The sequence below is a fragment of the Pleurodeles waltl genome, chromosome 4_1, assembly GCF_031143425.1.
Source record: "Pleurodeles waltl isolate 20211129_DDA chromosome 4_1, aPleWal1.hap1.20221129, whole genome shotgun sequence".
Lineage (NCBI taxonomy): Eukaryota > Metazoa > Chordata > Amphibia > Caudata > Salamandridae > Pleurodeles > Pleurodeles waltl.
Window position 1 is genome coordinate 840,309,730 of NC_090442.1, and position 22,020 is coordinate 840,331,749.

The 22,020-nt window shown below is 42.8% G+C and overlaps 1 protein-coding gene across 1 annotated transcript in view; it reads left to right on the forward strand.

Annotated features, from left to right (window-relative positions):
* LOC138288216 (lysozyme C-like) overlaps positions 1–22,020 on the forward strand; it is a 103,228-nt gene that overhangs the window by 49,545 nt on the left and 31,663 nt on the right. Inside the window, exon 3 of the mRNA XM_069229597.1 lies at positions 2,136–2,211. Coding sequence (XP_069085698.1) covers positions 2,136–2,211 — 76 coding nt within the window. The remainder of the gene's footprint in view (positions 1–2,135; positions 2,212–22,020) is intronic.

Sequence of the window (22,020 nt, forward strand, 5' to 3'; positions counted from 1 at the left end):
CCCATTTTCCAGTCCCATGTGTGGAAGTTTAAAAACTTTCTAAAGTGTTAATTGTTATTTGTTATTCATTTTTAAGTTGTGTACATGTATTGTCTTTAACTTTGTTTATTTATTTATTGCATTATTTTTGTTAAAACAAGGGGGAGTTCAATTTAAAGATTAGAATGTTAGTGGAGAATTATTATATTTAGAATTAGGTTTTATTCAGTTCCGGCAGATTGGTTGATAAAACCATGTGGATGTTAAGCTGCTCTTCATTTCTCTGGAATAAACCTGTTTTCTAGACCTATGTGTGGAATGCCTTTACTGCACTGGTTACCTACCAGAGACTTGCACTGGTGAACAGATTCTAAAGACTGGGTCTTTTTTACATGAAGTTGATTCTTTTCTGCTTTTTTAGGTCCCTACCAGTCACTTGGGTTTGTTTATGTTTTGGCTGTGTTGACATTTCAATAAAAAGTTACATTCTTAATGTTAGCTTGTGCACAGTTTACAATACAGATTAGATTATTATGTAGCTGGGCTTAATCTTCCCAGAGCACAATTACAACCAATCTAGACAGGATTAAGGGCCAGATGTAGGAAGAAAGCAATTTGCGAGTTGCAAATTGCGAGTCCTTCCGACTCGCAATTTGCAACTCGCAAATTGGTATGCAGAAAGGTGTCTCAGACACCTTCTGCGACTCGCTATGGGGTCGCAAAGACCCACCTCATAAATATTCATGAGGTGGGTCGCAGTTTGCGACCCCATAGCGATTCTAGGCACTCACGGGGATGGTGGCCTGTTGGAGACAGCAGACCACCATGTCCGTGACTGCTTTTAAATAAAGCAGTTTTTGTTTTTCTCTTTGCAGCCCGTTTTCCTTAAAGGAAAACGGGCTACAAATAGAAAAAAATACCGAAACCTTTTTGTTTCAGTTTTTTTCAGAGTAGGCAGTGGTCCATAGGACCACTGCCTGCTCTGAAGAAATACTTTTGGGTTGTGAGCATTCACAAAGGGGAAGGGGTCCCATGGGGACCCCTTCCTGTTTGTGAATGAGTTACCATCCACTTCAAGTGGATGGTAACTGCGAGAGGATTTGCGACCGCTTTCGCGGTCGCAAATCAACTTACATTGGGGTGCGAGTCGCAAATAGGAAGGGAACACCCCTTCCTATTTGCGAGTCGGAAACACATTTTGCGAGTTGGTTCCGACTCGCAAAATGTGTTTCTGCATCGCGTGAGGGCATTAGCGCCTCGCAAATGGCATTTTTCGCCGTTTGCGAGGCGCTAATGCCTTGCTACATCTGGCTCTAAGTGTAGTATTTTAAATGTACACCTGAACCTAGTAAACATGAGTGCTTATAGAAAATATATGTCAAAAAGATATTTTTAAAAGTATAGCAGAATTCATCATTAAAAAGCGGCATTAGGGTTTGTATGTTATACACCAGAGTGCAAATGGCTTTGTAGGGTCCAGTGCCAACCATTGTGCTCCAAAGTACTCTAAATTGAGACTGATCCTTAGATACTGGTGGGGAAGCACCTGGGTAAGGTGCAGGGGGCTGTCCCCCTAAAGACTTACTGCTGTTTTGCATGTAGCAGGTGATGGTCAAGGGGAGTTTTTTTAGAGAGAACTTGTTAGCACTCTTGGGAATGCAAACGTCTTGTGAAAGGGAGTCTACCATACCAAGAAATCCCATTCTCCAATGGTCCCTAGGAGTGTGATGTGAAGGTTTAAGATGATAGGCTAATATGTTGCAGAAAAAAAGAAGATTTCCAACTGCGAGACACAATCCCAATGTGGGAATCGGGAGTGGAGTTACTGTATAATTCTTTGTCATGGAGACACACATTTCAAGTCCTGGACATCCATTTACAAATTGTTACTTAAGGGTGTCATAGGGCAACAGGCTCAATTGAACTAACTCAGTTCCCTTATAGTACGAAGTCCTGTGGTAAATTTGAGCATATGGCATGTATGCACCACTTCACTGAAGTGAAGTGGTGCATACACCCCATATTCTAAATGACTCCTTAGCTCAAAGAACTTCAGTTATTACTGATCCTTTATAACTATTATTGACCAGTAAAACAAAGATCAATTACACTGAATGCAAGTATTGACATGAATTTCCATTTTGATTTACTTGTAGCATTTCTTCAAGATGACATCACTCAAGCTGTGCAATGTGCCAAGACCGTTGTGTCATCCCAAGGCATGAGTGCATGGTATGTATAAGGTGACAAGCAATGCATTCTTAAATAATAGCATGTAGAATGTGAAAATAACATAAATTCTTCGGTTTGAATTTGAGTCCATCTCTTTCTGAAGGTATGCTTTTTAAACAATATGGGTGGATTCACAACGGTAAAGTTAGACCAAAAGTTTAACTTAGATCAAAAGTCTAATTTTACTACTTTTCAGTGTTCACAAAGGTAATGTTAACCCAAAGTCTAATTTAGACCAAAAGTCTAACTTAATCCAGAAGTCTAACTTTACTACTTTTCGGTATTCACATAGGTAATGTTAGACAAAAAGCCTAACTTCGACCAAAAGTCTAACTTTACTACAAGTACAGTTAGAGTTTTGCTCTAACTTACCTTTGTGAATACTGAAAAGTAATAAAGTTAGACTTTTGGTCTAAGTTAGACTTTTGGTCCAACTTAGACATTTGGTCTAACTTTCTCTTTGTGAATACCGAAAAGTAGTAAAGTTAGACTTTTGGTCTAAGATAGATTTTTCATCTAACCTTACTTTTGTGAATCAGGCCCATAGAATTTATTTTGTGGTAGTCCAAAAACATATAAGTAACATGTAGACCTAGAAGCTTTCTGTTGTTAGCCTCCTCCCATCTTCCTTCTGTACCATTAACATAGAAGACTCCAGGGCATGTGTGAGTAGACTCTAGAGGGCTTGCCACTCTAACTACAGCAGGCTACTGAGATACTGGTTATAAACACATTGGAGGCATACTATGTAAACCTGCACTAACTAATAACTGCAACGTGGACCCATGTCAAGTACAACATCTGCCAGTCCTGGCCTTTTAGCAAAAAGCACAGATTAGCTGGAGATGCCACACATAGGCCTGACAATGGGTAACTTTTTGGACCTTGGAATTACACATTGTAGTTTTCAGTTCAAATTCACTGTACAACATTGCATGTTTATGCTGTGAATATTGGTAAAACCAGAACAATTCAATGGGTAAGTGAATGTAGTGCAAAAATGAGAATTGCTTAGTGATTCATAAAAACTAATATTAAGACCTTGTTCACCCCATAAACAAAAAAGAGAAGTGCTAGTGGGTCAGGCCCCTGTTGTGCAGAGTTGACATAACCTGGATCCACTTGTTGCCAAAGTAACTCCTTTACCCCTACTACTCATGTGCTGAGTGTCAATTACAAATAGAGTTGCCTGCTAGCCAGAATGTGACTGGATTGGCCATATTTGTATTGCTTTATACAGTAGCCTGAATTCCAGCTTGTTTTTGCCCAGCTTTAAGCCTAATAATAGCTTTCAGAAATGGGTTATTAATTTGGGAGGGGGGTACCCATACCAACCTAATAAACATATTCTAGTTAGGTTGCAATGCAGCTCTAAGACAATCTTAACTCAACCCCGGGTAGCAATGACACAAGCAGCAGGCAATTCTTCCGAGAAATATGTATTCTATCAGTCGAACTTACTCAAGAATGCACAACAATGAAATTCCTTTACCAATTCAGAAAAATCAAGTGTAATGTATTATGCAACAATATGCCAAATTTATAAAAAAATGAATAGGGGAAACCGAAATATAAATTTTGAACATTTCATGTCAGTAAAGCTCCTAGAAAGTTAAAAATGCCATTTGAAAGCCCCAGTTCATGGTTGACAAAGGTGCATTTTCAGGCCAACAGCAAAGGGGCAGAGGTGGGTAAATGAAGCAAATCACACGGGTCACTGTTTTTTGGAGTTCAAAAGTGTTTAATTGAGCTAGGGAAAATTCTGAAACTGGTGAGGAACCCATACAGTCAGATAAATTGCGCAATACCCCTATGTCGGCCTCCAGTTTTGGCACCAAACACTCCAAGCAGGATAAAGCAGGATTTCATAGCTGCCAAGGTCACCACTGGAGTAGATTTGCCACCTCACCCTAGTCCAAGGTTTTACTTTCTGACTTTTTTTGTTTTTCAACTTCCTCCAGCGGGATAAGGATGGAAGCTTAACTGTGCAGCCATCTATGAGGTAATTTAACTTCACTGTGAGATCCCGCTGAATACTTTTCTTCATGGTGAAGAGGTCGGAGTGCTACAAACCTGTATATCTTATTCTCCATGGGGACACCCTCCCTCAAGAAGCCTCAGCACCTTGTGTCAGTTCCCCAGAGGTGGAAAGAATGACTAAGTTCCAATTTCCTCACATTACTGGATAAAAACCTCCTGGTCACTATTATAGCCCCAGGTCCTCAGAAACGTTCTAGTCACCAGGTTACGTCATCTAGGACTCCTGCAGGGTCCATTTTGCTGTGTTCAGCTGGTCCTTCTTGGTGCCAGAAGCTCTTTTGCTTCTTATGTCCCTGTAGCGGCAACAAGAGGCCAAACACTTGATTCTTGGAGAGCAGTTCCAGCCCACGGTTGCCTGCTGGAATCGGAAATTTGTTTTTAATAGAGACATTTAATGATAAATGGGAACTGTAGTATTTTTCCCCTGGCTAATTTACAATAAAGTGGGTTTTGTTCATAACAAGCCATTTTTATTGAAAGTGTAGCTTTACCTAAACCTTGGCAACCATTCATTTTTTTTTGTGTGTATCTTTTTATTATTATTTTTTAATTCCGTACCTTGTGGTTCCAACATTTGAAATTACAGTACAGGTGCATAATACTGATACATTGCCGAAACATTTGGATACAGTGCAGTGGAATAGTCAAGAGAATATTCACAGCACATGTGGGTTATACTAGCAAACGTTGGCAAGTCTCAATTGGATTTTACATGCAACAATAAATATAAATAAGCTGGGAGTAGTGTTGATTTCATCCTTCACTCAGCAAGTGTACTCCCATGGATAACAAGTCTCCATGGAGCATCTATATAATAATTGGCATATATAGATAACCGCTTATAAATGTGAAGATTCAGCATTGACATTATATAAAACTGTAAGGTTACTAAAACAGTTAACAAACTTGGAGTCTGGTTGCAACGCTTCCACCCTGCAATCTAAAAGAGCCCCTCCATCATATCCACTTGCACATCCCTTCACCCGGCCCCAGGGGCCACCGTTAATGCAATTTGTAGGGAACCCTCTTCAATCAAAGGCAACAATCACAAGGGATCGCACCAGTAAGGGCTTAGTCTGCAAACCCAGGGCATGAACGGCCTATTCCATCACCAGTTCCATAGTGTGGGCGCCTGCCTCCTCCATGTTTGTACCATGCACCGGTTCTCACAATCGAGTCAGCATCTCATCCCAACTGGCGGACAGGGGGTATTTACGCAAGCCCAAGGTGTCCTCTCATCTCAGTGCCACCCCCTCAGCCTCTGCCCATACCAGGAAAGAACCCTCCCATGCCTCAATGGATGGGAGCTCAGTGGCCCTCCATCTCCTAGTGATTAAGCATTTGGCCATTAGGAGGCCAAGGTCTAGAAATCTTGTTGAAGCCCTGTGTTTTTTAACTCGTGGGGAAAGACTCAGGATACAAGATTCCCAAGCAGATAACCATGGGTGCAACGTGCAAGCTGATAAGCCTTGCCAATAAGTGCTTAAAGAGGGGCAAGACCACAGCATGTGGAGGAGTTCCGCCCCCACTAACTTACTGCCGTGTGGCAGGCAGCATCCACACGGCCAAAGTACCTGTTAATCTTGGCTGGTGTGAGGTATGCTCTGTGGAAAATATAAAATTGGATGAGGTCGAATCTGGAGCTGCAGGGGACGTTAGTGTGGCTGGACAGCGCTGCATCCCATGTTTTATCAGTGCAGGGCTCAAGTAAATCTTCCTCCCAGCTGGCACGCTGCGCAGTGCAAGTGTGTAGTGTGTGCGTTCTGAGTGCGTTGGTGAAACACCGTAATAGGTGTTTGCCCTGTCCCATGACCTGCATGTAAGTGTGTTGGGGTTCAGATGCCACATCTCCCCAGCGACGCAACAGTGTCGCTATCAGGGAGTTGTACAGCAGAATCTGCCCTGCTGGTAGGCCTGTCTCCGTTGTTAGTATGTCAAATGGAGTAAGTTTACTTTCAATATAGAGATCGTCCAGTGTGTGTAAATCAGCCGCGTGCCAGGGCTCCAGTTCAGCAGTGGTTGTGAGTCAGGAACCCCGCTGTGTGCCCAATAGTGCCAGTGCCAGATCATAAGGGACGGTCGTACACTTGAGACGCAGACACCTGTGGTAACAAGGATGAGCCATGCACAGCAGGAGCTCCGCAGGCGTCCTCGCATTTGTGAGGGGGTGAAGGAGGTGTAGAACCGCAGGGAGTTTCCAGGGTGGCGATCCGGTAGCCGTGTCAGATAGCTGAAGTCCAGATAGCCATCGCGCCACCCACTTTTGGCAACCATTCTTTTAACTGTTACCTGTAGGAACATATGTTTGCTTAATTTCTAGCATGCCCTACTTTTATATAGTGAGCACCCTGCCAGAAGACTTAAAAGACATACTTTTGAGGTGACATAGCTAATATATCAAGGTAGGGTGTTTTATCTGGCAAAGGCACTATTCCTTGACAAGCAACAAACCAGTGCTTTTAAACTTCAACGCAGACTGAGCACAATGGTGCTCACCTAACACCCTTTTTTCATATATATGTGGGTGTGAAAATACAACCTGAGCCCACGTATTCCACGCTACGTAAGCCAGTTAGGCAAAACTAATGCATAGTACTTGTTTGAGGGGGAAAGCATGCATGCTCTGACACTAACTAGCAGTGTGGTAGCACACAGAGTCCTAAAGCCAGCAATACCAAATAGGTAAATGTGGAGGGAGCACTACTAAAATAATGACCTTTCTTATAATAGCCATTTATATAGTACATAATAACAACAAAATACGTTTTGTCACATAATATTGGTGTTAATTATTGCCCACTGAATTGAAATTCATGTTTATCAACCTCAGAAGAAGGAACGGTTAAATTAGCTTTGCAGGGACTCAAACCTATTTTTTGTTGGTTTTAAGGGCTGGATGGACACGAAGTTCAGTTGAGTCCCTTCTATGATTGCAGACTTCTACCAATGGCTGTATGACATTACAACAAATGTCATTACAATGCACGCCTTTACCACATATTGCCTTTACTGCATAAGTCTTTACCACGCATATGCCTTTACCACACATGCCTTTACAGTGAAATCGTAAGGATATATCAGGAAAGTAAAACCTCTGTTTCATACCTATATATCTATATATATCTATATATACATATGTATATATATAAATATATATATATACATATGTGTGTATATATATATATATATATATATATATATATATATATATATATATATATATATATATATATATATATAATCACCCTGTAAACATGTCTCAGACCTGACATTGCAGTGTATGTCTGTGTAGTTTTAAACTATGAGTTCGACCTGGCAAGTGTACCCACTTGCCAGGCCCAAACATTTCCTGTTACTATATAAAAGTCACCCCTGGGGTAGTCCCAAAGCGGCTGAATAGGCAGGGTGCAGTGTGTTTAAAAGGTAGGACATGCACAGGTGTGTTTTACATGTCCTGAGGTCTATCTCTCCCATAGGTTAACATGGGGATTGCCTTTAATTAAATTTTAAGTGTTATTTCCCATTGGGAGCAGACAGAGATGTGAAGTTTGGGGTCTCTGAACTCACAATTTAAAAATACATCTTTAGGTAAAGTTGGTTTTCAGATTGTCAGTTTGAAAATGACACTTTTAGAAAGTGGGCATTTTCTTGCTTAACCATTCTGTGCCTCTGCTTGGCTGCTGAATCCACGTCTAGGTCTGTCTGACAGTTGGGCTGTATGTGAATTCACTGTAGACAGTAACACAAAGGGAGCTGAGCTGTGTCCTGCATTTCCTGATGGATCTTCCTAGACCTAGAGTAGGAGGAAGGAGCTGACGCCTGCACTTGAAAGGGTTGTGCCTGTCCTGACACAATACAGTCTCTAACCTACTAGAGTGTGTCTGGGGTCAGGACATGGATAGGAGGAAGGGTCTTGTGCACTACAAAGGCTTTCCTATGACGTTTGCATACTTCAAAGGCAGAAATGCATATAAGTATTGGATTCCCTTACCCTGTCTAGGGTGAGGGTCCTTACCCTCACTCTAGACAGTTGTAAACTGACTGCCACATAAAGTCCCTATTTCATATATATATATATATATATATATATATATATATATATATATATATATGTATATATTCGCCAGTAGGTATTTATCGTTAGGACCATGTTTCCATAGAAAAAGCATTTTTTGACACGCCCATATCTTTGGCGCCATTTGACAAATCTTCACCAACTTTCCCAAAAAGTGTTCTCGAGAATCTTGTTATGCATTGGAGGTTTTGGGGTGATGCGTCAAGCGAGGACTGAGAAATAGGAGTGGCCCAAAAAGTGGTGTTTCCCATGTTAATTCCCGTGGAGATTTTGAACATGACTACAGCAAAAACTGCTGAACGGAATTTCTCCAAATCTGGCAGAAATGTAGCTTTTGGTCAAGAAAAAAGCCTTTTTCTTGTTTGGTGTAAATCCGTTCAGTAGCATTTGAGATAGTAAAAGAAAAAGAAATATAGCTATCTAGAAGCGCTGTAATTGGCTGGTCATAACCTGAACAGAAAGTTGTGGCACCCTCGGACTGAAAAACTAAATGAAAAGTAGTAATGGGTTAGGGTGGACCTGACCTCAGGGGTGTTATAGGGGTTTATTTGAGGGTCAAATTATGGGTTTAAAATGATTTTTTTCACCAATTACTTGAGAATATTAGTGAATAATTTGCAAATATCACACATGGTGCAATAAAATGTAATAGAAACATTCACAGACTCATTCATAGGCTAATTCATTCACCCAGGGACTCACGTGCCCACTCACACACCGACTCGGACACTCGTGTACCCACTTAGACCCACTTAGACCCACTCAGATCGTGCAGTACAGCACTGGGCTGGGTAGTTTATAAGGCCCTGCAGCCAACCCCCGCCGCGCACGCCCTTTGTCAGTGGTCAGATTTATGCATAGTAATTAAAATTACTTCACATTAAAAAAACATAGACATCCACTGAAAAAAGGTTACAGGGATGTTATAGTTAGGTTCTGAATTTACTCATACAAAATCATAGAAATTCAGCAGTTATAGTTAGAGTCACCTCAAGTAACTATAACTAACGGCCAAAGGTAACTACAATAAAGTACTCTTTCGCCATGCACAGCTAATCACTCCACATATTATATCACTGATGACACCTTCTATGGCATCTTTGATATTATCACTGCAACATTTGCAGTAAGAAATTAATGAGAAAACTGTGCATGGCGAGGATGCTAGTTATAGTTACTTGAAATAACTCTATATATAACTGCTGAATTTCTATGGTTTTGTGAGAGTAGATTTATAACCTAACTATAACGTCCCTGTGACCTTTGATTTTTTAAGTGAATTTCTATGTTTTTTAGGTGATTAAAAGATTTTATTTAGATATTTTGAAAAACATAGAAAAATCATGTGACTTCTTACTAAACAATCTAAATTTAAACATTGAAAATTACAATAAAAGTCTTTTAGGAGTTTTTCTGGGGAAAATAAGAAAAGGAGAGGTGAGGGAAAAAGGGAACGTATTAATCATGTAACTATAAATAGGGGCAAAAAAAAGATATCCTCACATTTGAAACAGATTAAAATAATTTTTCAAACTTGAACAATATAGTAGAAAAATTACTTAGAAATGTAGTGGATATAACTAAAGTTTAAATGACAGAGAGATAAGCTCACGGAAGATGAACATTTTCTGACAATATGCAATCTGTCTCAGCAGCAAAATTGTCTATTCTATGTAAAATAATTAGTTATTGGTGAGCATAACTTGTAAGCATTATCATCCTTAGAACTTTGATGTAAAAATAAAGTATCTAATTTATGATGATGCAAAACACTATTCCACCATGCCTTATATGAAAGTTTAGAAGAACATTTCCAATTATATAAAATTTGTTGAAAAGCAATAGCAAGAAAAATATCAAATACTTTGTTCTCTGACGCATTCTGAAATAATTCACTAGATAAAGTACCCCCAAAAATATATTAAATGTTAAAACAGTGTTTTAGTTTGAATATCTGAGTCAGATGTAACCATATTTTATGCCAGAAAGATAACGTGTTCGGGCACCAAAATAATAAATGCATTAGATCCGCTTTGGGAAAGTCACACGGCCAGCATTTAGGTAAATTGGAGGGCAAAAATGTTGAACATTGAAGGGGTGTAAAGTAAAGGTTGTGATAAATAAAAAAAATACGTTTATGTGATGTTAGCTGTTCTAGATATTTTACAAATAAGTGACCAAATCTTATTCCAAAAAATGACATCCCATTCACTCCCAGATCTTGTTCCCATGAGAGGTCAGGTTTAGACTTGGCTCGATTGGTACTAAGAGGTAATAAAACGTTATAAATAGTGGAAGCTTTATGTGTTGAGCTAACTAAAGTAGTGAATGCAGATGGGAAATGACAGCAGGATGGGAAATGACAGCAGGTTCAGTTTGTATAGAAAGCAAAGAATCTAGAACTACATCAATTAAAGTGTTGAACTGATTTTGGAATGAGGAGGGGCAGTTACGTTTCTACTGAAATTGAGAAAAAGAGAGAGGAACAATCCCCTCAAAAAGGTGCTTAATCCATATAATGCCTTTAGACTTCCAAGTACGCCAAAAAAAATAGGTCTATTGTTGATTGTAACTAGAGTATTGTACCATAAAGATTATGCGAAGAAAATAAGAGGAGTTAATGATTGCTGACATGATTGCTGATTGAATGACAGCAATAAAGAGTGTGAATATTTAAGAACTGGAGTAGAAATAAGAGAACATTTTGACGTAAAAGACAAAATCTCGTTCGTCGTGAAGGGGTTCAACAAGGTTGATTCGATTTGTAACCATAATGGAGAAAAGAGATGAACAGATTCAGAAAGCCAAAAAATAGCTTGACATAAACCAAAAGCAGCGTGATATTTAGCATAATTTTAAAAATTCATCACGCCTTTAGATTTCAATTTCTGTAAGCAAGCAAGAGATATCCTTGTTTTTTTTATTTTCCATAAAAAGTTGGACAATATAGAATTTATTGGTTTAAAAATAGTATTTGGAATAGATACCAGTAGCATAGAAATGGTATAAAGTAATAAAGGAGAAATCATAATTTTTATAGAATCGAAGCGTCCCCACCAAGATAAATAAAAAGTATTCCAGGAGGAAATTAAGTGGTCAATCTTATGACGGAGTTCTTTAAAATTAATATAAATTGTTTCTCTAACTGAAGAAGTAAACCAAATACCTAAATATTTAATCTGAGATAAGGGGGACCACTGAAAACCAGAATCAACAAATGAATGTTTAAAAGTAAATGTATTTAGTGGAAGGACTTCAGTTTGATCTTCATTATTTTTATAACCAGAGGCATCGGAAAGAGATCTATTTCATTTAATAGGGCAGAAAGAGAATATCATCTGCATATGAAGCCAGTTTTAACTGTTTTCCTCCATATGGAAAACCAGAAATATCAGAATTTAGATGAATATGAGTGAGAAAGGGTTCAAGAGCTAAAACAGACAATAAGGGCAAGACAGGACAACCTTGTCGAACACCACGTTTAAAAGAGAAATACGGAGATAGTGTACCATTGACTAGAACCAAAGCTCGTGGGGACTTATATATTACCGCTATAAAATAAATAAATTTAGGGCCAGAACCGTGCCATGATAAAGTTTTAATCATAAAATCCTAATTAATTCTATCAAATGCTTTTTCGGCATCAATAGTTATGGCAGCTAAAGATTTATTAAGAAAGACGGCCATACTGAGAACATTAAGGAATAATATGGTATTGTCAGAAGCTAACCTACCCTTTAAAGACTCTGACTGTTCCTTTCTAATAAGTTGCAGAAGGAAAGATTCTAATCTTAATGCTAGTGATTTTGCATAACTTTTATAATCAACATTGATCAAGGGAATAGGCCATAATTCTAACATAATGAAGAGTATTATCCTTATTTCGGTTTTAAACATTTTGTAGCTTCTTGAAAAGTACCTGAGTCTGTGTTTCTTGGGAATATAATGTCTGATAGTAATTAACAAATTTAGTCAAAATATCATCATGTTTCTTCAGTATGGAACCACCAGGTCTAGAAATTGACTCTATTTGAAATCATTGTTTTCTATCTTTAAGATAATTAGCTAATAGCTTGCCAACTTTATTCCTTCTACCATAATAACAGGTATTACTTTTTAAAAGAAAGGAAGAGACTTCCTCTGTAGAAAGAGTGTTAAATTGAAACTTAGATTTAGGCAAATTATTTAAATCTGTATGTGATTCAGATGTGTGATATTTAGTTTCCAAACTCTAAATATCAGGAAGTTATGCTCCTTAATGTGGAGTTTCTTTTTTTGGAAGAATATTCAGCTGCTTTAATTTAGTCGCAAATAATAGGGGGTGACAAACTAGGGTGATCATTAATCTTTAAAAATTCTGAGGTAATTGAAAGAAATGAATTAGAAAAGTGTGAGTCATGTAGCAAACAGTTATTAAAGCGCCATCTATGAGATTGAGTATTTGAGGGAGCCAAGTCCAAATCTGTGAACACCATGGCATGATCCAAAAGTACTATAGGGTCAATAAAAGATTGAATTATATGCTGATTTATAGGTTTAGATAAGAATATATGGTCCTATCTAGTAAGTGAGCCATGTGTATGTGAGTAAAATGTGTAGTCACGTGAAGTGAGATTAGCAATCCTCCAGGAATCTATAAATGAGGAGCTCATTATAGTAGAAAAAAAAATATGTTTATAAATTTTATGAGAAGAAAATTTAATTGGAGCTTGCCAATCTAAAAGGGTATCCATAATTTGATTACAATCACTGCCTAAAATCATATGTGTTCCAAAATATTGAAGACATTTATGAGAGATCATAGGCCAAAAGTTAAAATCATTCTGAGTCGAGCATAAATATTAAAGATAATTACCAGAATGTTATTGATCATAAATCGTAGAATAATCCATCTACCTTTCTGATCTGTTTCCTGTGAGAGGACCTTATACTGTAGATGTTTATTACATAAAATAATAGTACAATTTTTCTTATTGTCAGCAGGGGATATGAATACATGACCAGCCCAGCTACGTATAAGTTTCAAATCTTCTGTTTTATCAAGATGTGTTTCTCGTAATGACACAATATCAGGGGCAAGCTTGGCTAAATGAGATAGAAATCTCTGTTTTTTTAACAGGATTATTAAAACCTTTCACATTCCATTAAGTAACTATGAATGATAAAAGTATTAAAACATTTATAAGTAGGATTAATATATTCTGAAGAAGCAAAAAACACACCATGTATAAAAAAAATAGAAAAACAATGAGATATAATTATTCAAACAATAGGAGGGATAGGAAAGGAGGAAAAGGGAAAAATAGGAGAAGAAACAAAAAAGAACAGGAAAGAGAGAAGAAAAATAGAGACAGTACATGTCTATGAAGATGACTGATTTACGTGCCTGGCTAAATAAGAACGCACACAATGTTGGGGTGGTGACACACAGATGACGATGGCAAACAAACATAAGGGAGCACTGCCACAACAAAACCAAACAAAGGTAGAACGGAAAATGTTATTCTCTCTTCCAGAAATGATTCTGCAAGAGAGAATAAAATTAATTTAATCTTAGGTAGAACATCAATATATTGCAAGAGAATTCAGTAATAAACAATTATGGATGTGATCATATAATAGGATTTAATCAGAAGGTGAACTGATAGTATTCATTTTTTACGATATATATAGGTCAATCCTTTTCTTAAGTTCAGCTGGATGAGTATATGTAGTAGTCTTATTTTGGTATGTGACTTTGAACGTACAAGGATGGAACAATCCATAACGAGCACCCAGAGATCTCAACATCGGGTGAAGTGTGAAAAATTCCTTCCTTCTCTGAGCTTTGACATTAGGAAATTTGGGAAATGAAGATTTTATTTCCAGACCAAGTAACCTGTTTTTGTGTTTCACTGTGTCTAGAACTATTAATAAGGCTGTGAATTCCCCAAAAAATAAAATACCTCCTCTAGGCTTGGAAGGGGAAGTCAAATTAGTCAAACGAGGTCATAGCCTGCGTGCTCTCTGTATATTAAAAATGGAAAGTCCAGTATCTTTGGTATAAAAGACTTGAAAAAGACAACAGGGTTTGGACCTTCATTTCCTTCTGATAATCCATAGATCCTTAAATTGTTATGCCTATTTCTGTCTTCCAAATCCTCCATCTGTTGCTTAAGTTGATTGATTTCCTTTTCCAAGACAGCAATTTTATTAATGTTATCTTGTACAGCTGGCACATGATGCTCCAATACAGAATTTTTTGAATCCATTTGAGATCATTTGACATTACAATTAGATTATTGGTTTCTTCAACAAATGGTCGAAGACCTCTAATTTCCTCCAAAAGCAATTTCATAGAGATAGAATTAATCACTTTGTCTTGTGTTGGGGGTTTAGTATTTTTTCGTAGAAATTGGTGATTGAGATTTGCTAGATGAGCCAGCTGAAGAAGCATTACGAGAATCAGTCGAGTGTACAGCTTCAGAGGGAGTTGGATTATCTATCTTTAAGTTTCCAATAAAAGTATACTTCTTTTGGGTATACTTTAGATTACAAGTATGAGAAAAGTTCTTCAATCTTCCTATATGAGGGCACTCAACCAAAGAATTGATATTCAGATGCAAAGGGTACAAAATGACTGATCCCAAACTATAGGAGTAGCAGATCCTTGGTATTTTACAAAAATATCTCTTCACAGAAAATGTATCTCTTTTACTAAATAGATAGGAGCTCACAAGTAGGCACCTCCACCAACAAAGAATTCCTTGTCTATAGATAGTCCCAACAAACGAAGAATAAGTTTCAGTCAAATGTGTGAAGGACTTCCTAATAAGTTACATCCTTAAAGCATTACTACTTAAAAACTGCTCACGTATGTCAAACTCTTAGGTCAATATTGAAGAAAGTACCTCAAATAATTGGGAAAAACGTCTTCCTTAGTGAGTTCAGATCAAATGAAGTGTTCTCCTGTTTAACGCCAACATTTTCAGTCTCAAAATGGCGGGCGCATTGTGAAAACGCCACAGCCACTGAGGAACTGAAGAATACCATGAAGAAGGTGGCCGTTTTCTTCACCAATGTACGACCAGAGAACTGTCTAGGTTATAAGGACAAGAGGTATGAAGTATTTACCTCATTTTCTAAGTGTGAGGCGACACAGTGATTAAAAATGTTCGTAGCGCGGTGGGAGCGCCCGCATCAGGTGGCCATCTTGTATGGTGTTGAAACAATGCCCCCCAATTTCTATGTTTTTTAATACAAGTGAATATATATGTATATGTCACCTTATTGAACCCTAAACTCACCCACTCCTAAACCCTAAAAACACCCTTACTACCCAAATACCCTTACCCACCCTTAAAGCCTAAAAATACCCTTACCACACAAGTGCCCTTGCCCACCCTAAACATATCCTTACCACCCAAATCCCTTTACCCACCCTACATCCCACAAATTCTTTACACCACCCAAGAACCCTTACCCACCCTAAACCATAAAAATACCCTTACTACCCAAATGCCCTTACTGACCCTATACCATAAAAATGTCCTCACCACCCAAATGTTTTTAACCACCTAAGACTGTACAATTACCCTTACCACCTAAATGCCCTTACCCATCCTAAACCCTAAAAAACCCCTTACCACCTGTAGTAAGCTGGCTCTGTGTATCCTATATCAAAATGAGATATAGGCCCTCATTACAACCCTGGCAGTTAGTGTTAAAGTGGAGGTAATACCGCCAACAGACTGGTGGTAATTACTGCCAAATTATGATCATGGCAGAAAGATCTCTGATAGACAGCCAATGTATCACACCGACCGCCAGGGCGGAAACAACAGGCAACACGGCGGTAACCGCCTACAGCCCGGTGGAAGTCAATGTTCCGTCCACCATATTATGACCCAGGAAACCGCCACCTTTTCCGGGGCAGTACCAACGACATCAAAAGACTGGCGAAACAAGAGCTCAGAAGGGAAAAAAACTCACCATGATCTTCTACGTGCAGCTCCACCACGAACACCAACGCTGGCGAAGAGGACGACGGTAAGTACAGCCGCCTAGCACACAAGAGAAGGGGGGAGAAAAAGGAGAGTGACCCACACATGCACCACACACACCCCCAACACCATACACACAATCAGCTGCATTACTAAAACATTTTTACCCAGTACCTCAGATGAATAATGCAAGGACAAATCGATTTTGAAAAAGTTAATGTAATGAGAGCAACACATCAAGATAAATAAGTGAAGCAAGATAATAGATATATACATATGTACATAAAAAGGGACACAGCCCAGTCCACAATGTACTTTGTCGACATGGCCACAGGCCAAAGTCCAAGGCCACACATGGCATCTGCTTCAACACGGAGAGAACGCTGCAGGGGCATCAGTTGGGAAATAGACAAGCACCTCAGGGGGAAGGGGGGTGGGGGGTAACTCAGCCAGCAGATGGAACAAGACCACTGGTTCTGGAGGGGACAACATGCCCTGTGCTTGGTCCTGGGGAGTACAAGGCCACAGTCTCTCGAGTGGGTGACTTGCCCACTTGCTCTGGAGGGGGCAACATGCCCATTGCTTTGCCCTGGGGAGTGCAAGGCCGCAGTCTCTTGAGTGGGTGACTTGCCTACTTGCTCTGGAGAGGGCAACATGCCCATTACTTTGTCCTGGGGAGTGCAAGGCCACAGTCTCTCGAGTGGGTGACTTGCCCACATGCTCTGGAGGGGGCAACATTCCCTGTGCTTGGTCCTGGGAGTGCAAGGCCACAGTCTCTCAAGTGGGTGACTTGCCCACTTGCTCTGGAGGGGGCAACATGCCCATTGCTTTGTCCTGGGGAGTGCAAAGCCACAGTCTCTCGAGTGGGTGTCATACCCACTGGTTCTGGAGAGGGCACCGTGCCCTGTGTTCTTGATCCCGGGGAGCCTGGGGTAGGTGGGTGTCATATCCACTGGTTCTGGAGGGGGCATCGTGCCCTGTGTTCTTGATCCTGGGGAATCTGGGGCAGCTGGGTGTCTAACCCACTGGTTTTGGAGGGGGCATTGTGCCCTGTGTTCTTAATCACGGGGAGTCTGGGGTAGGTGGGTGTCTTACCCACTGGTTCTGGAGGGGGCATTGAGCCCTGTGCTCTTGAGCCTGGGGGGTGCAAGGTCAGTCTCTCAGGTGGGTGTCATACCCACTGGATTTTCAGGGGGCAGGCTGCACAGCAGCCCATAGAGACAGGATTACATACCGTCCGCTGGCGGTGACGGCTGCTCACTGGAGGTGGTGGTGCTGCTGGTGGGGGGATGCTCCTGCCCATCCCCTGCAACCTCAGACGGCTGCTCACTGGAGGTGTTGGTGCTGCTGCTGGGGGGGAGGCCCCTGCCCATCCCCTGCAACCTCAGACAGCTGCTCACTGGTGGTGGTGGTGCTGCGGCTGGGGGGGAGGCTCCTGCCCATGCCCTGAAACCTTGGACGGCTGCTCATTGGAGGAGGTGGTGCTGCCGATGGGGGAAGGCACCTGCCCATCCCCTGCAACCTCGGATGGCTGTTCACTGGTGTTGGTGCTACTGGGGGGGGGCTTCTGCCCATCACCTGCAACCTCAGACGGCTGCTCACTGGTGGTGGTGGTGGTGGTGCTGCTGCTGCTGGAGGGGGGGAGGAGGCTCATGCCCATCTTCTGCAACCTCAGACGGCCGCTTACTCATGGTGGTGTGCTGCTGCAGGGGGAGAGGCTCCTGCCCATCCCATGCAACCTCTGACGGCTGCACAACCATGGTTGTTGGTGGGGGCTCCGTCACAGTTCCTGCCCCAGGCTCCTTGCTCTTTCTGGCAGCTGGGGCAGGCTCCTTAGTCTGTCTGGCAGCTGGAGCAGGCTCCTTAGTCTTCCTGGCAGCTGGGGCAGGCTCCTTTAACCTCTTAGCAGCAGCTGGGGCAGGCTCCTTTGTCTTCCTGGCAGCAGCTGGGGCAGGCTCATTTGTCTTCCTGGCAGCAGCTTGGGCAGGCTTCTTGCTCTTTCTGGCAGCTGTGGCAGCCTCCTTTCCCTTGAGACTGATTGGTGCAGGCTCCTTCACCCTCAGGACATGTGCCTTGGATCCTTTTCCACCACGAGTGAGTGTGGTGACGAATGGGACCGTGGACTGGGTGGCTGAGGTGCTTGGCTGAGTTCTTCCCACCCTGGCCAGACATGCAGGATGGGGGGTGGAAGGGTAGGGAAGAGGTCAGTGGTGGATAGGAACAATTTTTTAGGGACATTTGGGTGGGAAGAGGGATAAAGTTTGGGAGTGGAGGAAGAGGGAGTGGTTGTGGGAGGTGTCTGCTGATTTTTGCTGCAGGTGCATGGGCTGGATGGCTTTGTGAGGCGGATGGCTGTTGGGTGTCTAAGTGCTTGCGTTTGTGTTCCTTAGGTGGGGGTGGGGACAGACACAGTGGGAAAGGACTCAGGGGACGTGTGCATGGCTATTGTGGAGGGATCTGCCACTGAGGTGTGTGTTCTGCTTGGTGTTGTGGTGATGCTGGTAGTGGATGCTGATGCAGGTGTGAGTGTAGACAGAACTCTGAGGGAGGTTGAGGAGGAGGAGGGGGAGACTGTGGAAATTGTAGATGTTGGTATGTCTGCATCTGGATGGTGTTTGTGTTTGCCTGTACCACTCTTGTGTGTTGTCTTGTGTGCATGCTCGTCTGTCTGTGTGCTTGGGATAGGTTGGAGTTGAGGAGAATGGGATTGGGAAGAGGTTGGGTGGAAAATGGGACAATGGCTGCCATCAGAGAGGAGGCCAGAGACTGGATCGATCTCTGTTGGGCCGCCAAGCCAGTGTGAATGCCCTCCAGGAATGCATTAGTCTGTTGCATCTGGGCTGCCTGCCCCTTGCTGGCATTTACAATAGTTGACTGCCCTACAGAGATGAATCTCAGGAGGTCAATAGCCTCCTCACTCAGGGCAGCAGGGCTCACTGGGACAGGGCCTGAGGTACCTAGGGCGAATGAGATGCCCACCCTCCTGGGTGAGCGGGCACGGGCAACTTGATGAGGGGCTGCTGGCAGGGCGGTGCTGGTACAGGGGTGGCGGCTGTACCTGTAGTTGGGGTGGTCACAGAGGTGTCTGCCACCACCAGGGAGCTTCCATCGCAGGGGGCATCTGTGTGAGAACTGTCCCCTCCAGTCTCCGCTGTGTTGCTCCCCTCGCCCTCAGTCCCACCGGTGCCCTCAGCGTTGTGGACTCTGCCTCCTGGGTCCTGTGGGATGCAGCCCCCTCTGTTGCCAGTGCCTCTGCTCCTCCACCAGATGATGCTAATGCACATAAGGGCAGGGTGGCAAAACAATAAGGGGGGAAGAGACAAAGGATACAGTTGGTCAGTGGCTGCACCAACACCACAGTTGGCGTACACAGCACCCTCATATACAGGGAACAGGCCTACGCACTATGCATAGGTGATATTGCTAACCACCAAGGTATGGGGAGGGGCACACACCGGCAAATGCAGCACACCTGGGACCCATGCAGCCCTGACCAGTGGATGCCTATGAGCAAGGTAGCAGGATTATCCCTTCAGAACACTAGGCACCAGGGGACCTACGCTGCAATGTCAGGCCTGGCCTAGGGGCACCCACTGACACACATCCACCACCCGGATACCACCCCACCAGGCGTAAGTAGTAATGATGGGTACTGTACTCACCCCCTTGTGGCTGCTGTGATGCCCTCAAGCTCCCATCCAGCTCTGGATAGGTCACTGTCAGTATGCGGGCCATCAGGGGGTCAGGGTTCGACGGGCACCCCTTCCTCATTGGGAGCCTAGCCCCAGCTAGGCCTCCGCTGTCTTCTGTACCCAGCGTCTCAGGTCCTCCCACTGTTTCCGACAGTGTGTGCTCCGCCTGCCTTACACCCCCAGGGCCCACATGTCCTTGGCGATGGCACGCCATATGCCCTTCATTTGATGGGCGCTGATCTGCAGAGGAAATACACACAGGAAAATAGTATTAGTCAAAGAGTCCTGCCTGTTACACTTATGGCCCACCATACCTCTTCACATCACCATTTGCACACACATGGCCCACCACATAATCAATACGCCGCCCAGAGGGCATCTACCCAGGCCCCTTACACGAGGCCTTCACACACCATGCCATGCATTCATACCACATGCATCGTGCCCACAGTGTACTCACCTGTTGGTCAGGAGGCCCATACAGCAGTCCGTACTGGGGTAGGAACCCATCCACCAGTCTCTCCAACTCCACCGAAGTGAAGGCTGGGGCTCTTTCCCCAGTCACACGGTCCATGGTAGGTTTCAGACACAGGTCACAGCAGCACATGCAGTGTAGGTCCTCTCCTGTTGAAGATCAGGAAGCAAGTGAGAAATCAGACAGGAAACGGCGGTCACGTCTGCGGCACTGCATACCATCACTGCCTGCATAGATCACCATTGGCCACTCTAACCCATAGGACCCAATTATAACCAATGAGGAGTTGGACAGCGTTTCCCAACCGCCTCCCACAACGGCATACAACATCAGCGGAATTACCTCACTTCCACCTGTCCCTCCACACAGGACAGGCAGACGCCGTTTCAGGAGTGTGGGGTGGCAGGCCCAGTATTTTTACTACGTCACTGGTTAAATTTGGACATACGGGACAATTCACACTTACCCATTACAAGTTAACAGCATGCAAAGTTCTGTTGTAGCCCCATTGTTCAGTTTGTGACCGGCTCCTCACTCTTTTGCCCCATAGATTGCTACCGCTGCAGATAAATAGGAGATGGTGACATACCCCTGTGTACAGACCCCTGGTGGACTTGGCAACAATGGAGGACAGGCACATCATCCTCACCTATGGACTTGACAGGGCCACAATCACAGAGCTGTGTGCCCATTTGGAGCCTGACCTGATATCTGCTATCTGTCACCACACTGGGATCCCCATTATTGTGCAAGTTCTATCAGTGCTCCAGTTCCTGGCAACTGGTGTTTTCCAAGTGACAGTGGGCTTGGCAGCAGGAAAGTCACAGCCAATGTTCTCAAACGTGCTGACAAGAGTCTGTATGCCCTGATTAAACACATGTGTGGCTACATTGTATTTCCCCAGTTTGAAGATTTGGCCACAGTGAAGGCCGAGATCTATGCAATGGGACATATCCCCAACATAATTTGCGCGACTGATGGAACACATATTGCATTTGTCCCCCCCCCGTCAAATTGAACAGGTGCTCAGAAATCGGAAGAGTTTCCAATCTATGAATGTACAGATGGTGTGGTTGGCAGACCAGTACATCTCCCATGTCAATGCTAAGTATCCTGGGTCGGTGCATGATGCCTTTGTCCTGAGGAATAGCAGCATCCAAAATGTGCTGGGCCAACTACAGAGGCACAGGGTGTGGCTAATAGGTGAGCCCTGGTCCCCACCCAGTATATGTTGGTGTATGGGTATGGTGTGGGCCATATGGGATAGTGTGTGGCTAAATGTTGTCCCTCAATATTGCAGGTGACTCTGGTTACCCCAACCTATCATGGCTGCTGACCCCTGTGAGGAATGCCAGGACAAGGGCAGAAGAACGTTATAATTAGGCACATGGGCGAACCAAAAGGATTATAGAATGGACCTTTGGCCTCCTAAAGGCCAGGTTCAGGTGCCTCCATCTAACAGGTGGATCCCTGTGCTACTCACCCAAGAAGGTCTACCAGATAATAGTGCCATGCTGCATGTTGCACAGCCTTGCCCTGAGACGC